We start from the raw sequence: 17,857 nt of genomic DNA on the forward strand, positions 1-17,857 counted from the left end.
AAATGCAGCCGCACAATGTGACTTTTGCACTGGAGTAACATGAAATGTAATATTGTATAATCTATCCATCCATCCATCCATTTTCTAAGCCGCTTCTCCATCAGGGTCGCGGGGGGATGCTGGAGCCTATCCCAGCAGTCTTCGGGCGGAAGGCAGGATACACCCTGGATTGTATAATCTAATCCAATCTAATATAATATAATACAATATAATATAACAGCCAAAACATGTCGGTGTCATAGATTTACATTATTTTTAACTACATAAGTCTCAGAATTAGTAGCTCAGCTAGATCATCTAAATATAGGGTACGGGAGAAAGTTTTCCTTTAAATGGTTCGCTTTGGTTCATATGTTATAATTATTATTAGTTATTATTATTATTACTGTTATTATTATTATTGTTGTTGTTGTTGTTATTTATTTTATTTTATTTTTTACTTCAGTGTTTGGAATTCATCTTGGAATTAAATAATGTATTTAAAATGTGTATTTTTAAAATGTTCACATACAGTGAGAAAAGAGGAAACCTAGGCTTTGTATGAAATCCGTGTGGTTCGGATGAATATCGTCCTCAAAGTCTATACTTGGAACTCCCGTTAGCATGAAAGTAAAACCGAGCCGGGCTGAATGATGATGTGGAACTATGTGTTACACCGCAATTCACCTATCCGGGCGGTTTTAGCAGCTACACGCGGAGCTCCGTCAGGAGAAGGAAGTGTTTTGTGTTGTTGAATCTCATTGATATTCACTCCTTATTTATAAAATAATAAACTTGCTCTGTTTTGTCTTCTACACTGCCATGCTGTAAGAGGTAAGCTCAGCTTCTGTCTTCTGTACTTGAAGCCTAGAAACTGTGACGGAACGTTCGTGTTCTGGAGCTAAAGAGGCTAACAGGCTAGCACAGTGGGCTAATTAGTTAGCTTAGCCGCAGCCAGCTAGCTGAGCATAGGCTCTTAGTTAACTCTGTTGTCCATTTATTAATTTAGTCCTATTGCAGTAGTTCATGTTCACCGAATAGACGTTGATTTGATTGATACTGTGGCAGTTTAACTGCACCTCAACTAGTTTAACTCCACACTCAGCCCACTGTGTGTCTGCTGACTGAACTCTAATTTCAGACAGAAAGTGTGACAGAAATTGAGCTATACTTAATTAATTCTGTACACATAAGGGCACTGAGAGCCTTGTTTTTAGTTTTCTACTGGCTTGCAGCTCTGCTGCGGGCAGTGAGCTGTGTGAGTCTCCTGTTCCAGCGGCTTAGACTGAAACTTGAAGGGCAGTTCCATGTATTTTTCAAAATACCTGCCCAGTTACGTGGTTAAGATGTAAACAAATTCATGAGATGTGCAATACTCAATTCTAGAGAAACTTACGGAATTTCTCACAGTGATGATAGGAACCAGATTTATTTAGTGTTATATACCTCCAATAGCAACCTAGCAAGAAAATTTGTATATGTTAAATGGTTATGTTACAAATATGCCGCATGATACCTGAGACATTGTTTTTTGATCGTTTGAGACCAGGTTTTGGCCTGAAATGTGTTTTGTAAAACCACAATAATGGCAGGGAGGTACATACAGTGCTGAAAGATATTCTTTCTGCCAATCTTTGTTGCTACAGGTCAAAGGCATGCCCAGCAGACTGCTTGTAAAGCTGACGAACTTTAGACCTACACCACTCAAATGCTGATGATTAGGTACTGACATGCTGATTAAGATTTAAGCGAAGTTTCCCCATTCCCCAATTGATTTGTAATAAGATGGTCTCTTCTACTTTCACGTGATCCCTAACTTTCTTCTATTTCAGCCCAAGAATGGCTTCTGGAATGCAGGAAAAACAGTACACTCCATCCCTGTTAAGCTTTTTCATCTATAACCCTAAGTTTGGACCACGAGAGGGAGAGGTATGAGCTGTTTCCACTTTCAAAACAGTTTTATAAGGAGATCTGCTCTGTATTTGTCATGTGATTTTGTTGTAATAAATGTTGCTTTATAAAACAGAACCACAACTAATTTAGGATGTTTTAGAAATGCCAACAAGAATAGCTTGTGATTAATCAGAAAATCTGAACTCTAGAGATTTATCATATGACAAAATGAGAACTGTTGAAGTCATTTGACATGTCAGTGACAATTGAAATAAAGTTATGTTAACAAGTGCCAGTTCATGCTACATTTTAGTTCAAGAGGAGCACCACAGTATAAGCAAAATTAGTGATGACCTTTGCTAGTTATGTAATTTAAGAGGCCACTGGTGGCTTGTTTGTTCAAATGACTGGTTATGTGTCCTGTAGGAAGAAAAAAAGATCTTATTTTACCATCCCAGTGAAGTGGAGAAGAATGAAAAGATCCGCAATGTTGGACTCTGTGAGGCCATAGTTCAGTTTACTAGGTGAGCATTGTGTGCAGTATTTATAAGCCATGTAACCCTATGAGGTGCAGAATAAACTAAGAATTGGGACTTTGACTGAGAATGTCACTCGGTATTTCAGTAATATTGATTGATAATGACAACAATATAAACATTTAGATTGCAGATTCTGCTATGTATTAAGTCGCAGTGATCATCATCTGTTCACTTGTGAAGCCACTGTATTAGTTTATTTTGTTTATGTTTTGGTAATCATGTAGTACAGGGTTTCTCAACCTGTGGGCTGTGGACCGAACCACCCACTTGTGGTCTTTGGGCCTATGCTAAGGGGAAGCGAGCAATTTTTTTTTTCTTTGTAATAAAATCAAGGGAAAAATGTTTCCAAAGGGCAAACAATATTAATACAAGCCCTGCAGTAACAAAGTGAGTTATACTCCCCAAACATTTCACCCTTACAATCACGAGTGAAGCCTAAATTGCATGGCAGAAACATTCAGCTTAATTTAATATTCTGCCTGATTTTTTTGGTATAAAACAAGCTTGTATTGGCCTAATCTGTTGATATTTTATGTCCAGGAATAACCGCTTTATAACATGTACCATTTGATGCTTCTAGGACCTTTTGTCCCACAAAGCCAGCAAAGTCCCTTCACACTCAGAAAAACAGGCAATTCTTCCACGAGCCAGAGGAGAATTTCTGGATGGTCATGGTACGTGAGCAAAAGCCTCTTTATAGCATATATATATGTGTGTGTATATGTATATATGTATATGTATATATGTATATGTATTTTATTAAAATTAATAATGCAACTTGTAGTCGTTTGTGAACAATTTAGATGCCTTTTTCCTAATAAGGTTGGGAGCAATAGGTAAGTTTATCAATAAATATCCCTGTTTTGTCTTTTAAGGTTGTACGGAATCCAATGATAGAAAAGCCCAGCAAGGATGGGAAGCCGGCAACTATAGAATACCAAGAAGAGGAGATTCTCGTTCGTATTTTTCTTGAAGTTTTGTTTGTTGTGGCAAACCCTATTTCCACCCAGTCTTTTTGAATGTCTCACACTTTTTCTCTGTATATCTTACCATGAACAAGTATGACAGCATTTTTTACTTCTTTCTTAAAGGACTCTGTGTATGGGGCAGTATTGCGGCAGTGCTACAGCATGTATAAGGTAAATTTCATTTGATATACCCCTGATTCTAAAGTCCCTTATTTTGTAAGTTGAGTTTGTTTTCTTAGTCAAAGTTACATGTTCCTGTGTCCTTGTTTTTATCTCCAGCTCTTCAATGGAACTTTCAGCAGGGCATTTGAGGCTGGTGGAGTGGAGCTACTTAGGCAAAAGCTGGAAAAGTTCTTCTACAGGGTAAGATAAATAAACATAAGGTAAATAAACTATTAATTGAGAACATAATCCTCACCACATTAGTCACCAAGTTGTGTGAGGGTGTGTATTGTGTGTTTAGTGTGAGTAGTGTGTTATCGTTGCTGTTGTAATAGCCTATCTAAAATAGAAACGTTTTAGATGAGAAGAAAAGACACTGTTTACCTTAAATGTACGTTAAAGTGCTACATTTTTCTTGTGTTAATATTTGTGTGATTTTATGTACCAGAAATTGTTGTAATTAATTTATACATGATCATTTTCCAACCTCTTCTTATCTCTTTATTAAACAGTGTTTTTTTGTTAGTGTCCTTTTAAGACTGGTATAAAATAAATGAACTCTGATTCTGATAGTCCTGTAAAATGCCTCATTAAAAAAAACACTCTTTAGAACTTCAGTATGAACAGGCAGGACTAAACTAATGTAGGCTGTATAGGCAGATAGATGTAAATAAGTTGGTTCTAGTGACATCACAGATACAGTGAGTTCAAAGTGGAAAGTTATGGCATTTTGAATCTGTTTACATACTACATTAAACTCTTGTTTAGGAAAAAAACAAGGAGTGAAAGTTTCACTGTCTGTGATATGGGCTCTTTAAACTAATAATATTTTATTCCAAGTGATTTTGGATTATTTTTATTGGTCTAGTTGTCATGCAGTGTTCACACAATGACAAGGTAGCTAGCATTCTGAAACAGTATATGTTTTTTTTTCAGGTTTTAATGACATTCACACTTTGTATTAGATTTTATTGATATTATTCAATTCCATACTGGAAAATAAAAAGTAGTATAGCAGTAAGATTGCTGTGTTTTGACAGCTCATTATTGTGACCCCTGCTCAGGAATATGATTGACCTCCCAGCAAACTGTAGCTTTAATTTTCTTCTCTTCTATTAGCAGCACAGTCCACAGTCTCATCTGTACAGAACAGATGAGAACAGTCTTATCAGTCTTCTGGTTCAAATTTCCCCACTGAAGGAATCATGCTTACTCACCCGTTTGAATAATTCACCTCAGGTTAGGGGAAACCCTCCTCGTCACCTCCTCCCAAACCTGAGCCCTGGCCTAGTGCTCTCAGTGAAAGTGTAATGTGTTCCCAAGGTGAAATGTCAATGACTGCTGTGCAAAGTCACACCAGTACAGCTTCTCAGTGTTCCCCATCATCAAATTACGTGAGGCTCATCTATACTTCACCATAATCACTTGCAGGCATTACAAGTTTTTCTATTTGTGTTAGATACTTCTAGAATCCAGGATTATAGTGTGGTTGTTAATCTTGTATATGCAGTTCTGGAAAGTATGTATCAGTGGCTGCTCCTTAAAAGAGCATGATTCACTTGTTGAGATGTAAACAAGGCCACTTTTTATTGTGAAATGTTTTATTGTAGAAAAATTTACCTCCTTGGAATTCTTTGCAGTGGTGGTGATAGGGACCAGGGATCGCAATGTCTGCAACATAAGTATAACCTTATTATTTACTGGCCAAAATGACCAGTGAACCTGCATATAATTTTTAATGTAATGTTGATAATGATATAATGGTGATAAATCTGAAAAAAGTTTTGTTTTTGGGACCATTTTGTCTTACATTGCCCTTCGTGTACCTTTTTAAAAATGCATTTTAGGCCCAAAATTCTTCTCATAATGGCTGTGAAAAATGTCTTCACATGTCTTCAAAATGTCTGACATCAGGCAGCTTTTTATGGCTATATCTTGTAATAACTTTAGGGAGCTTGTAGAGGCATTAAATGCTTCCAATGTCTGATTCCCATTACCACTTCTTTGAACAATCCTAACTTGGGAAGTCTCTCTAGGATGGAGTATTTTATGTTAAACCACTCTAACATTGCTTACATCTTAATTATGTAATTATGCATGAATTTTGAAAAATTGGTGAAATTCCCTGAACACATTTTGAAGCACTTTGTTTTCAGGTTTGCTTCATGGATAGTATCATTATTGTGTTTAATGCAGGCGTGGCTTACTAGCTTGCATGCTTAGCTTACTGTGTGTTTGTGCTTACTCTAGTACCTGCAAACACTGCACCTTCAGTCATGTGATCTGCTGGATGTGTTTGGGGGGATCAGCTTCTTCCCTCTGGACAAAATGACCTACTTGAAGATCCAGTCTTTTGTCAACAGAGTAGAGGAGAGTTTGAGCTTGGTGAAATACACAGCCTTCCTCTACAATGACCAGCTTATATGGTATGTTGAAGAAATGCACTCATTACTGCTTAGAATGTACTTTAAATAAGTTCAACACTGCAAGGTGAAGGTCACAGGCATTCAGTATTGTTTTTTTGGCCATGCCCTTTACAGACAGAAATTGCTCCAGATTCCCTAATATTTTTATAATGTTATGGACTGTAGATGGTGAAATCCCTCAATTCCTTGCATTTGTGCATTTGGAAATGTTGTTCTTGCACTGTTCACTCACACAGTTTTTCACAAAGTAGTAAAATGCCCCTTTTGTACCCAATTAGGATAGCGTCACCTGTTTACCTGAGGCAGCTTCAGAAATATTTTAATATTCCTCAAATTACTTTGCCCCTGCCCTGCTGTTGTCTTCTAAAGTGATTAATTTACAAGAGAACTAAAAAAACACACATTTAATGTGTTAATGAAACCAGATGTTTTTTCATGTCATTTTGGGCCATTTTTTTGGTCCATTCATCATAAAATACACATTACCTGAGGACTGGGAAACTACAGCTAAGGTGGTGAGAGAAACTGGCAAGAATGTGTTGGGTGTTTCGTCTGGTCAGAGGAAAGAAGACAAGGAAAGTTGGTGGTGGAATGAGGAAGTCCAGGAGAGTATTCAGAAGAAGAAGGCAGCTAAGAAAAAGTGGGATAACCAGAGAGATGAAGGAAGTAGGCAGGAGTACTGTGAGGCTAGTCGCATAGCGAAAAGAATGGTGGCAAAGGCAAAGGCTCAGGCCTATGATGAGCTGTATGAGAGGCTGGACAGTAAAGAACGAGTAAAGGACTTGTTTGGCTAAACAGAGAGAATGAGCTGGAAAGGATGTACAGCAGGTTAGGCTGATAAAGGATAGAGAGGGAAATGTACTAGTGAGTGAACAGAGAGTGATGAGTAGATGGAAGGAGTATTTTGAAGAACTAATGAATGAGGAAAACGAGAGAGAGAGGAGGACAACGGGGGGAGAGATAGTGGATCAGGAAGTGCAGAGAATTAGTAAAGTGGAAGTGAGGGCAGCTTTAAAAAGGATGAAGAATGGAAAGGCAGTTGGTCCAGATGACATACCTGTGGAGGTATGGAGATGTTTAGGGGAGAAGGCAGTGGACTTTTTAACCAGGTTGTTTAACAAAATCCTGGAGAGTGAGAGGATGCCTGATGAGTGGAGAAGCAGTGTATTGGTCCCCATTTTTAAGAACAAGGATGATGTGCAGAGCTGCAGTAACTAAGAGGTATAAAGTTGATGAGCCACACCATGAAGGTATGGGAAAGAGTTGTTGAAGCAAGGCTAAGGCGAGAGGTTCAGATCAGTGAGCAGCAGTTTGGTTTCATGCCCAGAAAGAGTACCACAGATGCAATTTTTGCATTGAGAGTGTTGGTAGAGAAGTACAGAGAAGGTCAGAAGGAGCTACATTGTGTCTAGTGGATCTAGAGAAGGCATATGATAGGGTGCCAAGAGAGGAACTGTGGTACTGTATGAGGAAGTCAGGTGTAGCTGAAAAGTATGTTAGGGTGGTGCAGGACATGTATGAGGATAGTGAGACAGTGGTGAGGTGTGCAGTTGGAGTGACAAATGGTTTCAAGGTGAAGGTAGGGTTACATCAGGGATCAGCTTTGAGCCCCTTCTTGTTTGCAATGGTGATGGACAGGTTGACAGATGAGGTCAGGCAGGAGGCTTCATGGACCATGATGTTTGCAGATGACATTGTAATCTGTGGTGAGAGTAGAGAGCAGGTGGAAGAGAATCTGGAGAGGTGGAGGTTTGCACTGGAGAGGAGAGGAATGAAGGTCAGTAGAAACAAGATGCAATACATGTGTGTGAATGAGAGGGAGGCAGGTGGAAAGGTGAAGATGCAAGGAGTAGAGGTCGTAAAGGTGGATGTCAACCATCCAGAGCAATGGACAGTGTAGAAAAGAGGTGAAGAAGAGGGTGCAGGCAGGATGGAGTGGGTGGAGACTGGCGTCAGGGCTGATGTGTGACAGAAGGATAGCAGCAAGAGTGAAAGGGAAGGTTTACAAGACAGTAGTGCCTCCTGCTATGATGTATGGTTTGGACACTGTGGCTCTGTCTAAAAGACAGGAGGTTGAGCTGGAGGTGGCGGAGATGAAGATGCTGAGATTTTCATTGGGAGTGACAAGGATGGACAAGATTAGAAATGAGCAGATCAGAGGGACAGTGAAGGTGGAGCAGCTTGGAGATAAAGCCAGAGAGGCCAGGTTGAGATGGTTTGGACATGTGTTGAGGAGGAATAGTAGATATATTGGGCAAAGAATGTTGGAGATGGAGCTACCGGGTAGAAGGAGAAGAGGTAGACCTTAGAGAAGGTTTATGGATGTAGTTAAGGTGGACATGGAGATGGTTGGTGTGAAAGTAGAGGAGGCAGTGGATAGGGCAAGATGGAGGGCAGATGATCCGCTGTGGACCCCTAAAGCGAGCAGCCGAAAGAAGAAGATCATAAAATACACATACACACAATGTAAAAGACAACAGGCATTTTAAACTTGTGTCAGAAACTGAATAATTACAAAAAGAGTTACCAAGTAACTAATATTTTTTTTTAACAACCCAAATTCCAATGAAGTTGGGACGTTGTGTAAAACAAATAAAAACAGAATACGATGATTTGCAAATCCTTTTCAACCTATATTCAATTGAATACACTACAGAGACAAGATATTTAATGTTCAAACGGATAAACTTTTTTTTTTTTGCAAATATTCACTCATTTTGAATATGATGCCTGCAACACGTTCCAAAGAAGTTGGGACAGGGGCAACAAAACACTGGGAAAGTTGAGGAATGCTGAAAAAACACATGTTTGGAACATTCCACAGGTGAACAGGTTAATTGGAAACAAGTGAGTGTCATGATTGGGTATAAAGGGAGCATCCCTGAAAGGCTCAGTCGTTCACAAGCAAGGATGTGGCGAGGTTCAAAACTTTGTGAATAACTGCATGAGCAAATAGTCCAATAGTTTAAGAACAACGTTTCTCAATGTGCAATTGCAAGGAATTTAGGGATTTCAACATCTCCAGTCCATAATATCATCAACAGATTCAGAGAATGTGGAGAAATCTCTGCAAGTAAGTGGTAAGCCAGAAAACCAACATTGAATGCCCGTGATCTTCAATCCCTCAGGGGGCACTGCATTATAAACCCACGTCATTCTGTAACGGATATTACCACATGGGCTCAGGAACACTTCAGAAAACCACTGTCAGTGAACACAGTTCGTCGCTCCATCTACAAGTGCAAGTTAAAACTCTGCCATGCAAAGCGAAAGCCACATATCAACAACACCCAGAAACGCTGCCGGCTTCTCTGGGCCTGAGCTCGTCTGAGATGGAGTGACACAAAGTGGAAAAGTGTTCTGTGGTCTGACGAGTCCACATTTCAAACTGTTTTCGGAAATCATGGACGTCATGTCCTCTGGGCCAAAGAGGAAAAGGACTGTCCGGATTGTTATCAGTGCAAATTTCAAAAGCCAGCATCTCTGATGTTATGGGGGTGTGTTAGTGGGTAACTTGCACATCTGTGAAGGCACCATTAATGCTGAAAGGTACATACAGGTTTTGGAGCAACATATGCTGCCATCCAAGCAACGTGTTTTTCAGGAACGTCCCTGCTTATTTCAGCAAGACAATGCCAAGCCACATTCTGCACGTGTTACAACAGCGTGGCTTTGTAGTAAAAGAGTGTGGGTACTAGACTGACCTGCCTGCAGTTCAGACCTGTCTCCCATTGAATTGTGTGGTGTATTATGAAACGCAAAATACGACAACGGAGACCATAGACTGTTGAGCAACTTAAGTTGTACATCAAGCAAGAATGGGAAAGAATTCCACCTACAAAGCTTTAACAATTAGTGTCCTCAGTTCCCAAATGCTTACTGAGTGTTGTTAAAAGGAAAGGTGGTAAACAGTGGTCCCAACTTCTTTAGAACATGTTGCAGGTATCAAATTCAAAATGAGTGAATATTTGCCAAAAGCAATAAAGTTTATCTGTTTGAACATTAAATATCTTGTCTTTGTATTTTATTCATTTGAATATAGGTTGAAAAGGATTTGCAAATCATTGTATTCTGTTTTTATTTATGTTTTCCACAACGTTCATTCCAACTTCATTGGAATTTGGGTTGTAATAATAGGCTGTGTTCTGTTGATTCATATATATTTCTTTGTAGGAGTGGGCTGGAGCAAGATGACATGCGTATTCTTTACAAATACCTGACGACTTCGCTTTTCCCCAGACATACAGAACCTGAGGTATGAACATTTTCAAACCTTGCCTTTTATACTTTGATAGATCATTATGTAAAATGTATGTCTCTCACTGCTATTAGACTTTACTAATCAGAGGTAGGTAGTAAGTTGTATTTACTTAGTTACATGTACTCAAATTTCCAAGTCATAATACACTTATTTAGTATATTTGTGAGGAAAGAAATCTACCTTTTGCTCCTTTATATTTTACAATTACAGTTTCTTTTTGATTCCCATTTTATGCTTGTGACAGCATTTGTGCTTTGTGATGAATCATACCTCTGACTTTTGAGGTTTACCTTTTGTTTTAGATAAAAAGTGCATCAAAAAGAAATTAAATAACCTCAGTTTCCCTGCAGATAAAATGTTGGATGAACTGAACAGTTCCACTGTAGTAGTTTTTTTTACTTTTTACTTTGTACTACTCAAGTTGTTCTTTGGAAAAATACTTTTAAGTTAGCAGTTTTCAAACAGCAGGGGAGATCTAAAGTTTCAGCAGGAACATTGTTAAATTGCACAGTGTAAGATTTTTTTGTTGTAGGTGATTGCCCTGTAAAGCCTGAAATAAGGTAAAAGTTAGAGGCATTGGGTCGGATTTCAGTTTTTCAGACATCATATGTCTTCATGTGTTAACATCACATGCACACACTCATGTTTGATGTTTAGGTCTCAAAAAAAGCCACCCACAAAAGGGGCAATGACTAAAAAGAAACATTCATGGTTTCTCTGTTCCATCTTGTTCCATCTTGTGGCAACTGGATCAGTTTTGTCGAGTCAAGGAATGCTTGAAACTGCAGGATGAAGAACAGGATTAAAAACCACCACATTAGTGGAATGCTTGCTGAATTCTAATTTAGTGTCACTCATCAGTGATTGTATGTTTTTGTGTTTGATTTTGCAGCTTGCAGGCAGGGACTCTCCTTTGAGGCCAGAGGTGGCAGGGAATCTATTGCATTATGGGAGGTAAGTGGAGTGTCTTCAGCACTGATCCTTACTTGTATTGGATTGAGGGGTCAGGGACACTAGGCTTGGTCAGTGAAGCCCAGCTCAGATAGACTACCTGTGATCAGGTAGCTTAACAGTAATTGAAGTGCTTTTGGTGGCAGGCAGACAACAGTGAGCCCCGAACACAACAGTGTTCCAGTTAATTCTGTAACTAATGCTGGATTATAGATCAGCAGTTGTGCCAGCAGAGTGTATGTTGCACTTTACTGACAGTAGGTGTGCACCAGCCTGGCAGAGCCTTTGCTCTTATCAAGCAGCCTGATTAAAGTGAAGTTTGTTTCTTTAATTTTGTTTAGTTTGGTTACAAGTCTAATGTAGCTAACAAGTAATGGAAGCTTCATGCAAAGTTTATGAGGCACGTGTGTGATGATTTAGGCATGCATTTTGCAAGAACCTAATTGGTAGAGTATAAGCTTCCCTTACTTGTTTGCAACATTATCCTTCTAGCACCAGTGAAAAACTACAAAAAACTTGAGATTAAGAAATATAAATATATCATGAAAACCAGCACATTTACGTTTATCCATTTACTACAGCCTACAGCGGATTAGTCCTATTCATTCATGAAGAAGGTATAAGTAGTGTTTTAGCCCAGATTTCCTTTTTTAATGAGACACAGATAATTAGAACAGAAGATTTACCTACATCAGTTTTAAAGGCACAGTAAGAAAATCAGTCTGTTTGACCTTTTCAATTTTTAATTAAAGTTAGGTTTGGAAATGGTTGTGTGAAACTAAGTATGATAGTTTTTGATATATGAAGTCGCATAATCCCAATAAGAAGACTTGAAAAAAAAATGCAAGAAAAATGGTAAAATATGGGTCCTTTCCCTCTGAGAGCAAGGAGCTGATTGGATATGAGCCTGATAGTCAGCTGCTGAATGGAATCAGGTTTGTTGGAATTCTTAAACTGTGCAGGACCAAGTGGAGGATTAAGAAATGTGTGTTCAAATCTTATGCAGTGTCAGGGAACAGTGACTGCATGTGTGTGCTCTACAAACATTATGCTAACATTACCTGAACCAACTCTAAGGTGTCATGTGAGACTGGGTGGAAGTCGACCCCTGAGAGTGGCTATGAAGATAATGTAGCATGAATGTTAGTTAGCCACACATACACTCACACACTAGTAATCAGCGGATTGAACAATTCCTCTACAAAACCATCTGGTCAGAAGGTGATTACAGGCCAGTAGAGTCACGTCTCTGTAAATATTAGACCAGTGCCTGAGAAAATAAATTATTCTCTAGATTCTATATAAAAAAGTTTTAGTTGTGTGTTGTTATTGTTACATGTACAATAGACCATTGTAGTTGTGCGTCATTATGTAGTCCTCGTTATGCCCATATTAGCCCCATTTCTCTATGGCCAGAATGAATAGGGTTTTCAAAAAGTTGCCTCTGTCTCACCTCGTGTTAAATTCAAATCTTCAGAACTCGATAATGTTTGTCCTGTGTTCATTTTTCTCCTGAATACCACTGGATCCTATGAACTACGAGGTCATACAGAGCTATAATACTAATATTGCTACATGCGAGCTAAAGCAACTGATCTACCTTATCTAAATGTTCTACCGCAGCACATAATTACAGGTATACTTGTAAATAAAACCTCTGGGTGGAGTTGATAGGCTGAAACTCCTTATACTACCCCTGTTAAAACTACGAGGCTGAATTTAGATTTTTTTTTCTTCAGCTTCTTACACCTTAAATGGTGCAGAGGCTGTGAGTATCCATCCTAAACATTAGCAAATGACAAAATACTGACCTGTTACTTCGGTAAAACAACAAAAATAAGTTAATGTTACTCAGCTGTTAAGCGGAAATAGAGAAACCTCCTCATATCATGTCTTTCAACCCTCCATGAAGCTGAAGTCAGCGTCTTTTTCCCCGGCTGCTTGTTCGAATTTTCCAGTTCCACCTTTTATCAGCGGTGAGCAGTGATTATTAAGCTCAGTCTGTACTGGATTAGCCCGAGTGCAGGTAACATTATGTTTGTAGATCTTTTCACATCAAGCTAAACGGATTTTGTTCTGACTTCATTTCCCCTCAGTCTGTACATGCATACTACCAAAAGCCACTTAAGGAGGCTGCCAGTCAAATGACGTGAATTCAGTGCGGAGTAGCTTTAGCTCACATGTAGCAATATTCGTATTTCAACTCTTTAACAACCTCATAATTCAGAGGATCCAGTGGTATTCAGGAGAAGAATGTTCACAAGACAAAACATATCGGGTTCTGGACATTTTTATTTAGCACAGGGTGCGATAGAGGTGATTTTTTGGAAAACCCTGTTCATTCTGTCCATAGGGAAATGGGGCTCAGACCTGGAGTACCTAATATGGCCATAAGAACATAGCACCAACTACAAAATGACAACACGACTACAGTGGTCTATACTGTGCAAAAAAGACCATCCTTTCATTTATTTAATTACTGGTTAAAATTGCCATTAAGTCCATGTAACTCATCAGGAAAAAAGCAGGAAGCATAACAGAAAATTACACAGAAGCGTCAACATTTACATTTTTTTTTTTATTTATTATGTCCACCAGTTGCCTTTATTACAACTTGATTTCTGGTTTTCAAATAAATCTGCAGGGATATTTTTACATGCCTCCAATTTTCTGCTTCTTATGACAAAAACAGTCCTGATTACAAATGTAGACTCTGGTGATCTAGTTCATAGTAGCTTCTTTTTTGTTTAGTTCACAGCTACACATCCATTCAAACTCCTAGCATTTTCTTCTCACAGTGGAAAGATGGACAGAAACCCCTGTAGAATTTTATTTTGATCTGAATCAAGAGTGGAGCTTGATTTTCTCCTCTCTCTCAAAGACGAAAGCATTAAGTACTGTTCATTTGATGGTGACCGTTTTGGTGGTCTTCCAGGTCTTGCGTGGTTGTAAGGAGTTCCATTTTCTGTATACTTTTTAATCAATTTTTTAACCCCAGTTTTGGAAACTTGTGTTTTTTCCCTACCTATTTTTCTCAGACTTTCTCAGTCGTTATGCAAATGTATTATCATATATCTAATCTTCTCAGAAATATCTCCTTTAGCCATTTTAGATACACATGAGAAGGCAGCTGATTTTAGGTAGTTGAATGTGTGAATGTATATGTCACTCTAAAGAGGAACATGAACATATGTTTCCTGTGTATTGATTTATTTTCCCTGACACTACACAATGAATTGCATGGCTATTTTGCCTGACAAAAGTATGTGTGAATAAGAATATTTGCAATTTTATGAAGTTTGTATAAATTTTGTCTGTCTCAAACAGAAATAGACTCTGTGCTCTATATATTAATTTTTTTTTACTTTTGTCATTGTACATATTCAGTGGTATAGTATAATACAACATGCTTGAGCTGCTTCTGTGATGCATAAACATTAAGACAAGGACATGAGTGTGCATGTACTAGTGGAATGACAGACAATATGTATATACACAATAACAACAGACAATACAGACACTACAATAAATACAAAATAACCCGGAGACACAGACGTGTGCTGGTATATAGACACTGTGTACACGTATCTGCAAAATATGTGCAGCCAGCTATTTTGTATACTAATATTTAGATATGCATTGTTATGTAAACTGCAGTGAAGTTACAGTGCATCAAGTTGTAATGTGTTAATTGTCTTTGTCTTTTTGCTTTGTTTGTTAACTAGATTTTTAACTGGGCCTGCCAACTTAAAAGATCCGGAAGCAAAATTTAGATTTCCAAGAATATTTGTGAACACAGAGGACAGTTACGAGGAGCTCCATTTGATAGTTTACAAGGTGAGATCAAAAGGAAAATTTATAATTTGTTAGTTGGCTGTCTTTTTTAGTTTATGATTATAGCTTATCAGGAATTGCCTAAACCCTATTTAGGCTCACTCTGCAGTGAGCAGCAACGGCAAGTGAGATTTTATATTGTCAAGAATAATTTTATCATGTTAATGTTGCTATTTAAAAATGTCCACAGTTTTCTGTAAAAATAATGATTTATTCTCTAAGATATGAACAAAGTCAGTGAGAATGGTCTGAATGGTTCATTTTAGACATGCATGCCAACCTTTCTTTAATTTGGTCTTGATAGGAAGCAGGGGTTGCATTTTTGTATGTAATATTGATTAAAATAATGTCACATCTGAAAAAAATAAATCTGCACCTGTATCTGTCTACCATTAATAGATTTTACATCAAAGCCTTTTTTTACCAGAATTTTTTTAAAATCTGTGGAATTTCCTTTTAATTGATTTGACATATAGCATCATGTTTACATAGCTGAAGCAAAAACAGCTTGCAGATTTAGCATGTTTCTGAAAATTTTAAGACTGCTCTATGATCTGTCTTGCAGGCGATGAGTGCAGCCGTGTGCTTTATGATAAATGGTGAGTGCCTCATTAAAAGGCTTTTGTGCCTCTTGGGTAGATGACAGTTACATTATTTAAAGAAATTAGATAACTTGATGTAATTAACCAGTTCATAGTAAAACATCTCTGTTTTGATTCTCATCTTGTCCATAGCATCAGTGGAGTTGACCCGGGAGTTCTGTGAGCAGCTAGATGCTCTGGTTGGTCCTCAGCTCACCCTGCTAGCCTCAGACATCTGTGAACAGTATAACATCAACCGGAGGATATCGGGGTCAGTACGAATCCACAGCCTTCTGAAATTTACTAGTTAGCTGCATTTGTCAATGAGCATGATAATATAAAGCTTTAACCGAGCGATTACCACTTGTTGCATTAGTAGTCTCCCAATGTACTGAGGCCTTTGTGCCAGTTTCAGATCCTAACCCGTCCGTTCTGTTTGCATGTTATGCACAAGTGGGTGCACAAGCCTAAATGCACAGCTTATTGGACGTGTGCGTGTAAGAATGCAAAATGCACTTATTCCTCATGCATATGCATGTTAAACAGGACTGCAGAAAATATGGAATGATCTTACCAACATTGGTGTTGTTACTGGCTTGAGTAGACCATACAGTGCATTTCTGTATATTTTTTTTAATATGTTGTGGCCAATAAAGCCTGTATGTGTTGCATTTGTGTGGCTAGGCCAGAAAAGGAACCCCAGTTTAAGTTCATATACTTCAACCACATGAACCTGGCTGAGAAGAGCACCATCCACATGCGCAAGACAGCCAGCGTGTCCCTCACCTCTGTCCACCCTGACCTCATGAAGATCCTTGGAGACATCAACTGTGACTTTGCACGGTACACTTATTTATAATTTGTAAATTATCAGTGGTAACACAAGGCCAACATGGCTTGTCTGTTACACAAGGTGGTCAGACTTCAAGCACCACGTTAATAAATCATAGATTTTATAAAACGGTCATTTATCATCCATTTAGACATGCAGTTTGAAAGCTTTAAGGTGGTCAGTCCAACAGAGTTTCCTCACTGTTAAGTAATAAACATTTTAATTTATCTTGAGTAAAGCGACGTTCTCAGTTCTGGTCCAACATTCATTTGCTACGTCAGATATCGATGATTTGTTTAATGTGCCTGACAAATACAGTCAGACATCCCTGGTCAAATTACATGTTTTGTTGATTTTTCTTATTTTCCAGGTGAAAATAAATTTACAATTATTACATTTAGCAGTTTAACAAATGTGCCATAACTATTGCACAGGCCACATGCTATTTTTATTTTCCCTGATATACTAAATTCAGCAAATAACTAGTAATTGTGCATTGACGTTTGCAGAGGTGTGTTCCCTTCAGGAATAGGTTTAGACTGATTCTGAGCATGACCAGAATTTTGAGTTTAACTTGCATTGTCTTGTTGTCCCCTCTCTCTTATCTCTCAGGGTTGATGAGGATGAGGAGATCATTGTAAAAGCGATGACTGATTACTGGGTTGTGGGCAAGAAGTCTGATCAGAGGGAACTGTATGTCATTTTGAACCAGAAGAATGCCAACTTGATTGAAGTGAATGGTATGTTACTGTGCACTGACTGAAAAATGGTTGCATTTTTTTAAATAAGTGGGTCTCAAAGGGGTCACTGTGTATTGACTGATTGCTGGGTTGGTTGTTTTATTTAACTGTTTTTTGTTACCGTGTAACACCTTTTTATTTTTTTGCTTTACAGAGGAGGTGAAAAGACTCTGTGCAACACAGTTCAATAACATTTTCTTCTTGGACTGAGGACAATCAGAGATCGAGAGGGATATGACTACACTAAAAACTGTCAGCTGTTCATGTTTTAATGACAGCATCAGTGTAATGCAATAATTGCATTGTAAAAATTAATTTTCATATTATGCAATTTTTTAAGATTTTTATTTAATCTATACAAAAAAGTGACTGCATTCTTGTAATTAATTGTAAAATCTAAATTTTACTGATGTTTGTATGTACATATATAAATATATATATATATATATATATATATAAATATAATATTGAAATGTTTATCAGTCAGATGTATTCTTTCTTGCCATTGCCATTCACTCTGTTCTGCTTCCTTTTGAGTCACAAAATTAAACTGACACGCATTAACTAAGTCTGGCTGTATTCAAGTCTCATCTTTTTTTCCTCAATGCCAAGTTTTCGCTAGTACAAGAGAATCAGACACAGCAGTGCTGCAAGAGTTTTTAAACACCTCAGTGTCACTGCTGACCTGAGA

At 38.1% G+C, this 17,857-nt stretch overlaps 1 protein-coding gene across 1 annotated transcript; it reads left to right on the plus strand.

Annotated features, from left to right (window-relative positions):
• Nucleotides 1-686: 686 nt before the first annotated feature.
• Nucleotides 687-17,734, plus strand: ccz1 (CCZ1 homolog, vacuolar protein trafficking and biogenesis associated). Its single transcript, XM_017705555.2, has 17 exons — nt 687-813; nt 1,626-1,701; nt 1,812-1,908; nt 2,299-2,396; nt 2,992-3,085; nt 3,287-3,367; nt 3,503-3,550; nt 3,659-3,742; nt 5,792-5,967; nt 10,141-10,222; nt 11,121-11,182; nt 14,905-15,016; nt 15,579-15,612; nt 15,748-15,865; nt 16,279-16,437; nt 17,039-17,166; nt 17,321-17,734. The coding sequence occupies exons 2-17, from the start codon at nt 1,688-1,690 to the stop codon at nt 17,374-17,376; spliced, it is 1,443 nt and encodes a 480-aa protein (XP_017561044.1). The 5' UTR covers nt 687-813; nt 1,626-1,687; the 3' UTR covers nt 17,377-17,734.
• The last annotated feature ends 123 nt before the right edge of the window (nt 17,735-17,857 follow it).

This window comes from Pygocentrus nattereri, chromosome 13 (assembly GCF_015220715.1).
Source record: "Pygocentrus nattereri isolate fPygNat1 chromosome 13, fPygNat1.pri, whole genome shotgun sequence".
NCBI classification, from domain to species: Eukaryota; Metazoa; Chordata; class Actinopteri; order Characiformes; family Serrasalmidae; genus Pygocentrus; species Pygocentrus nattereri.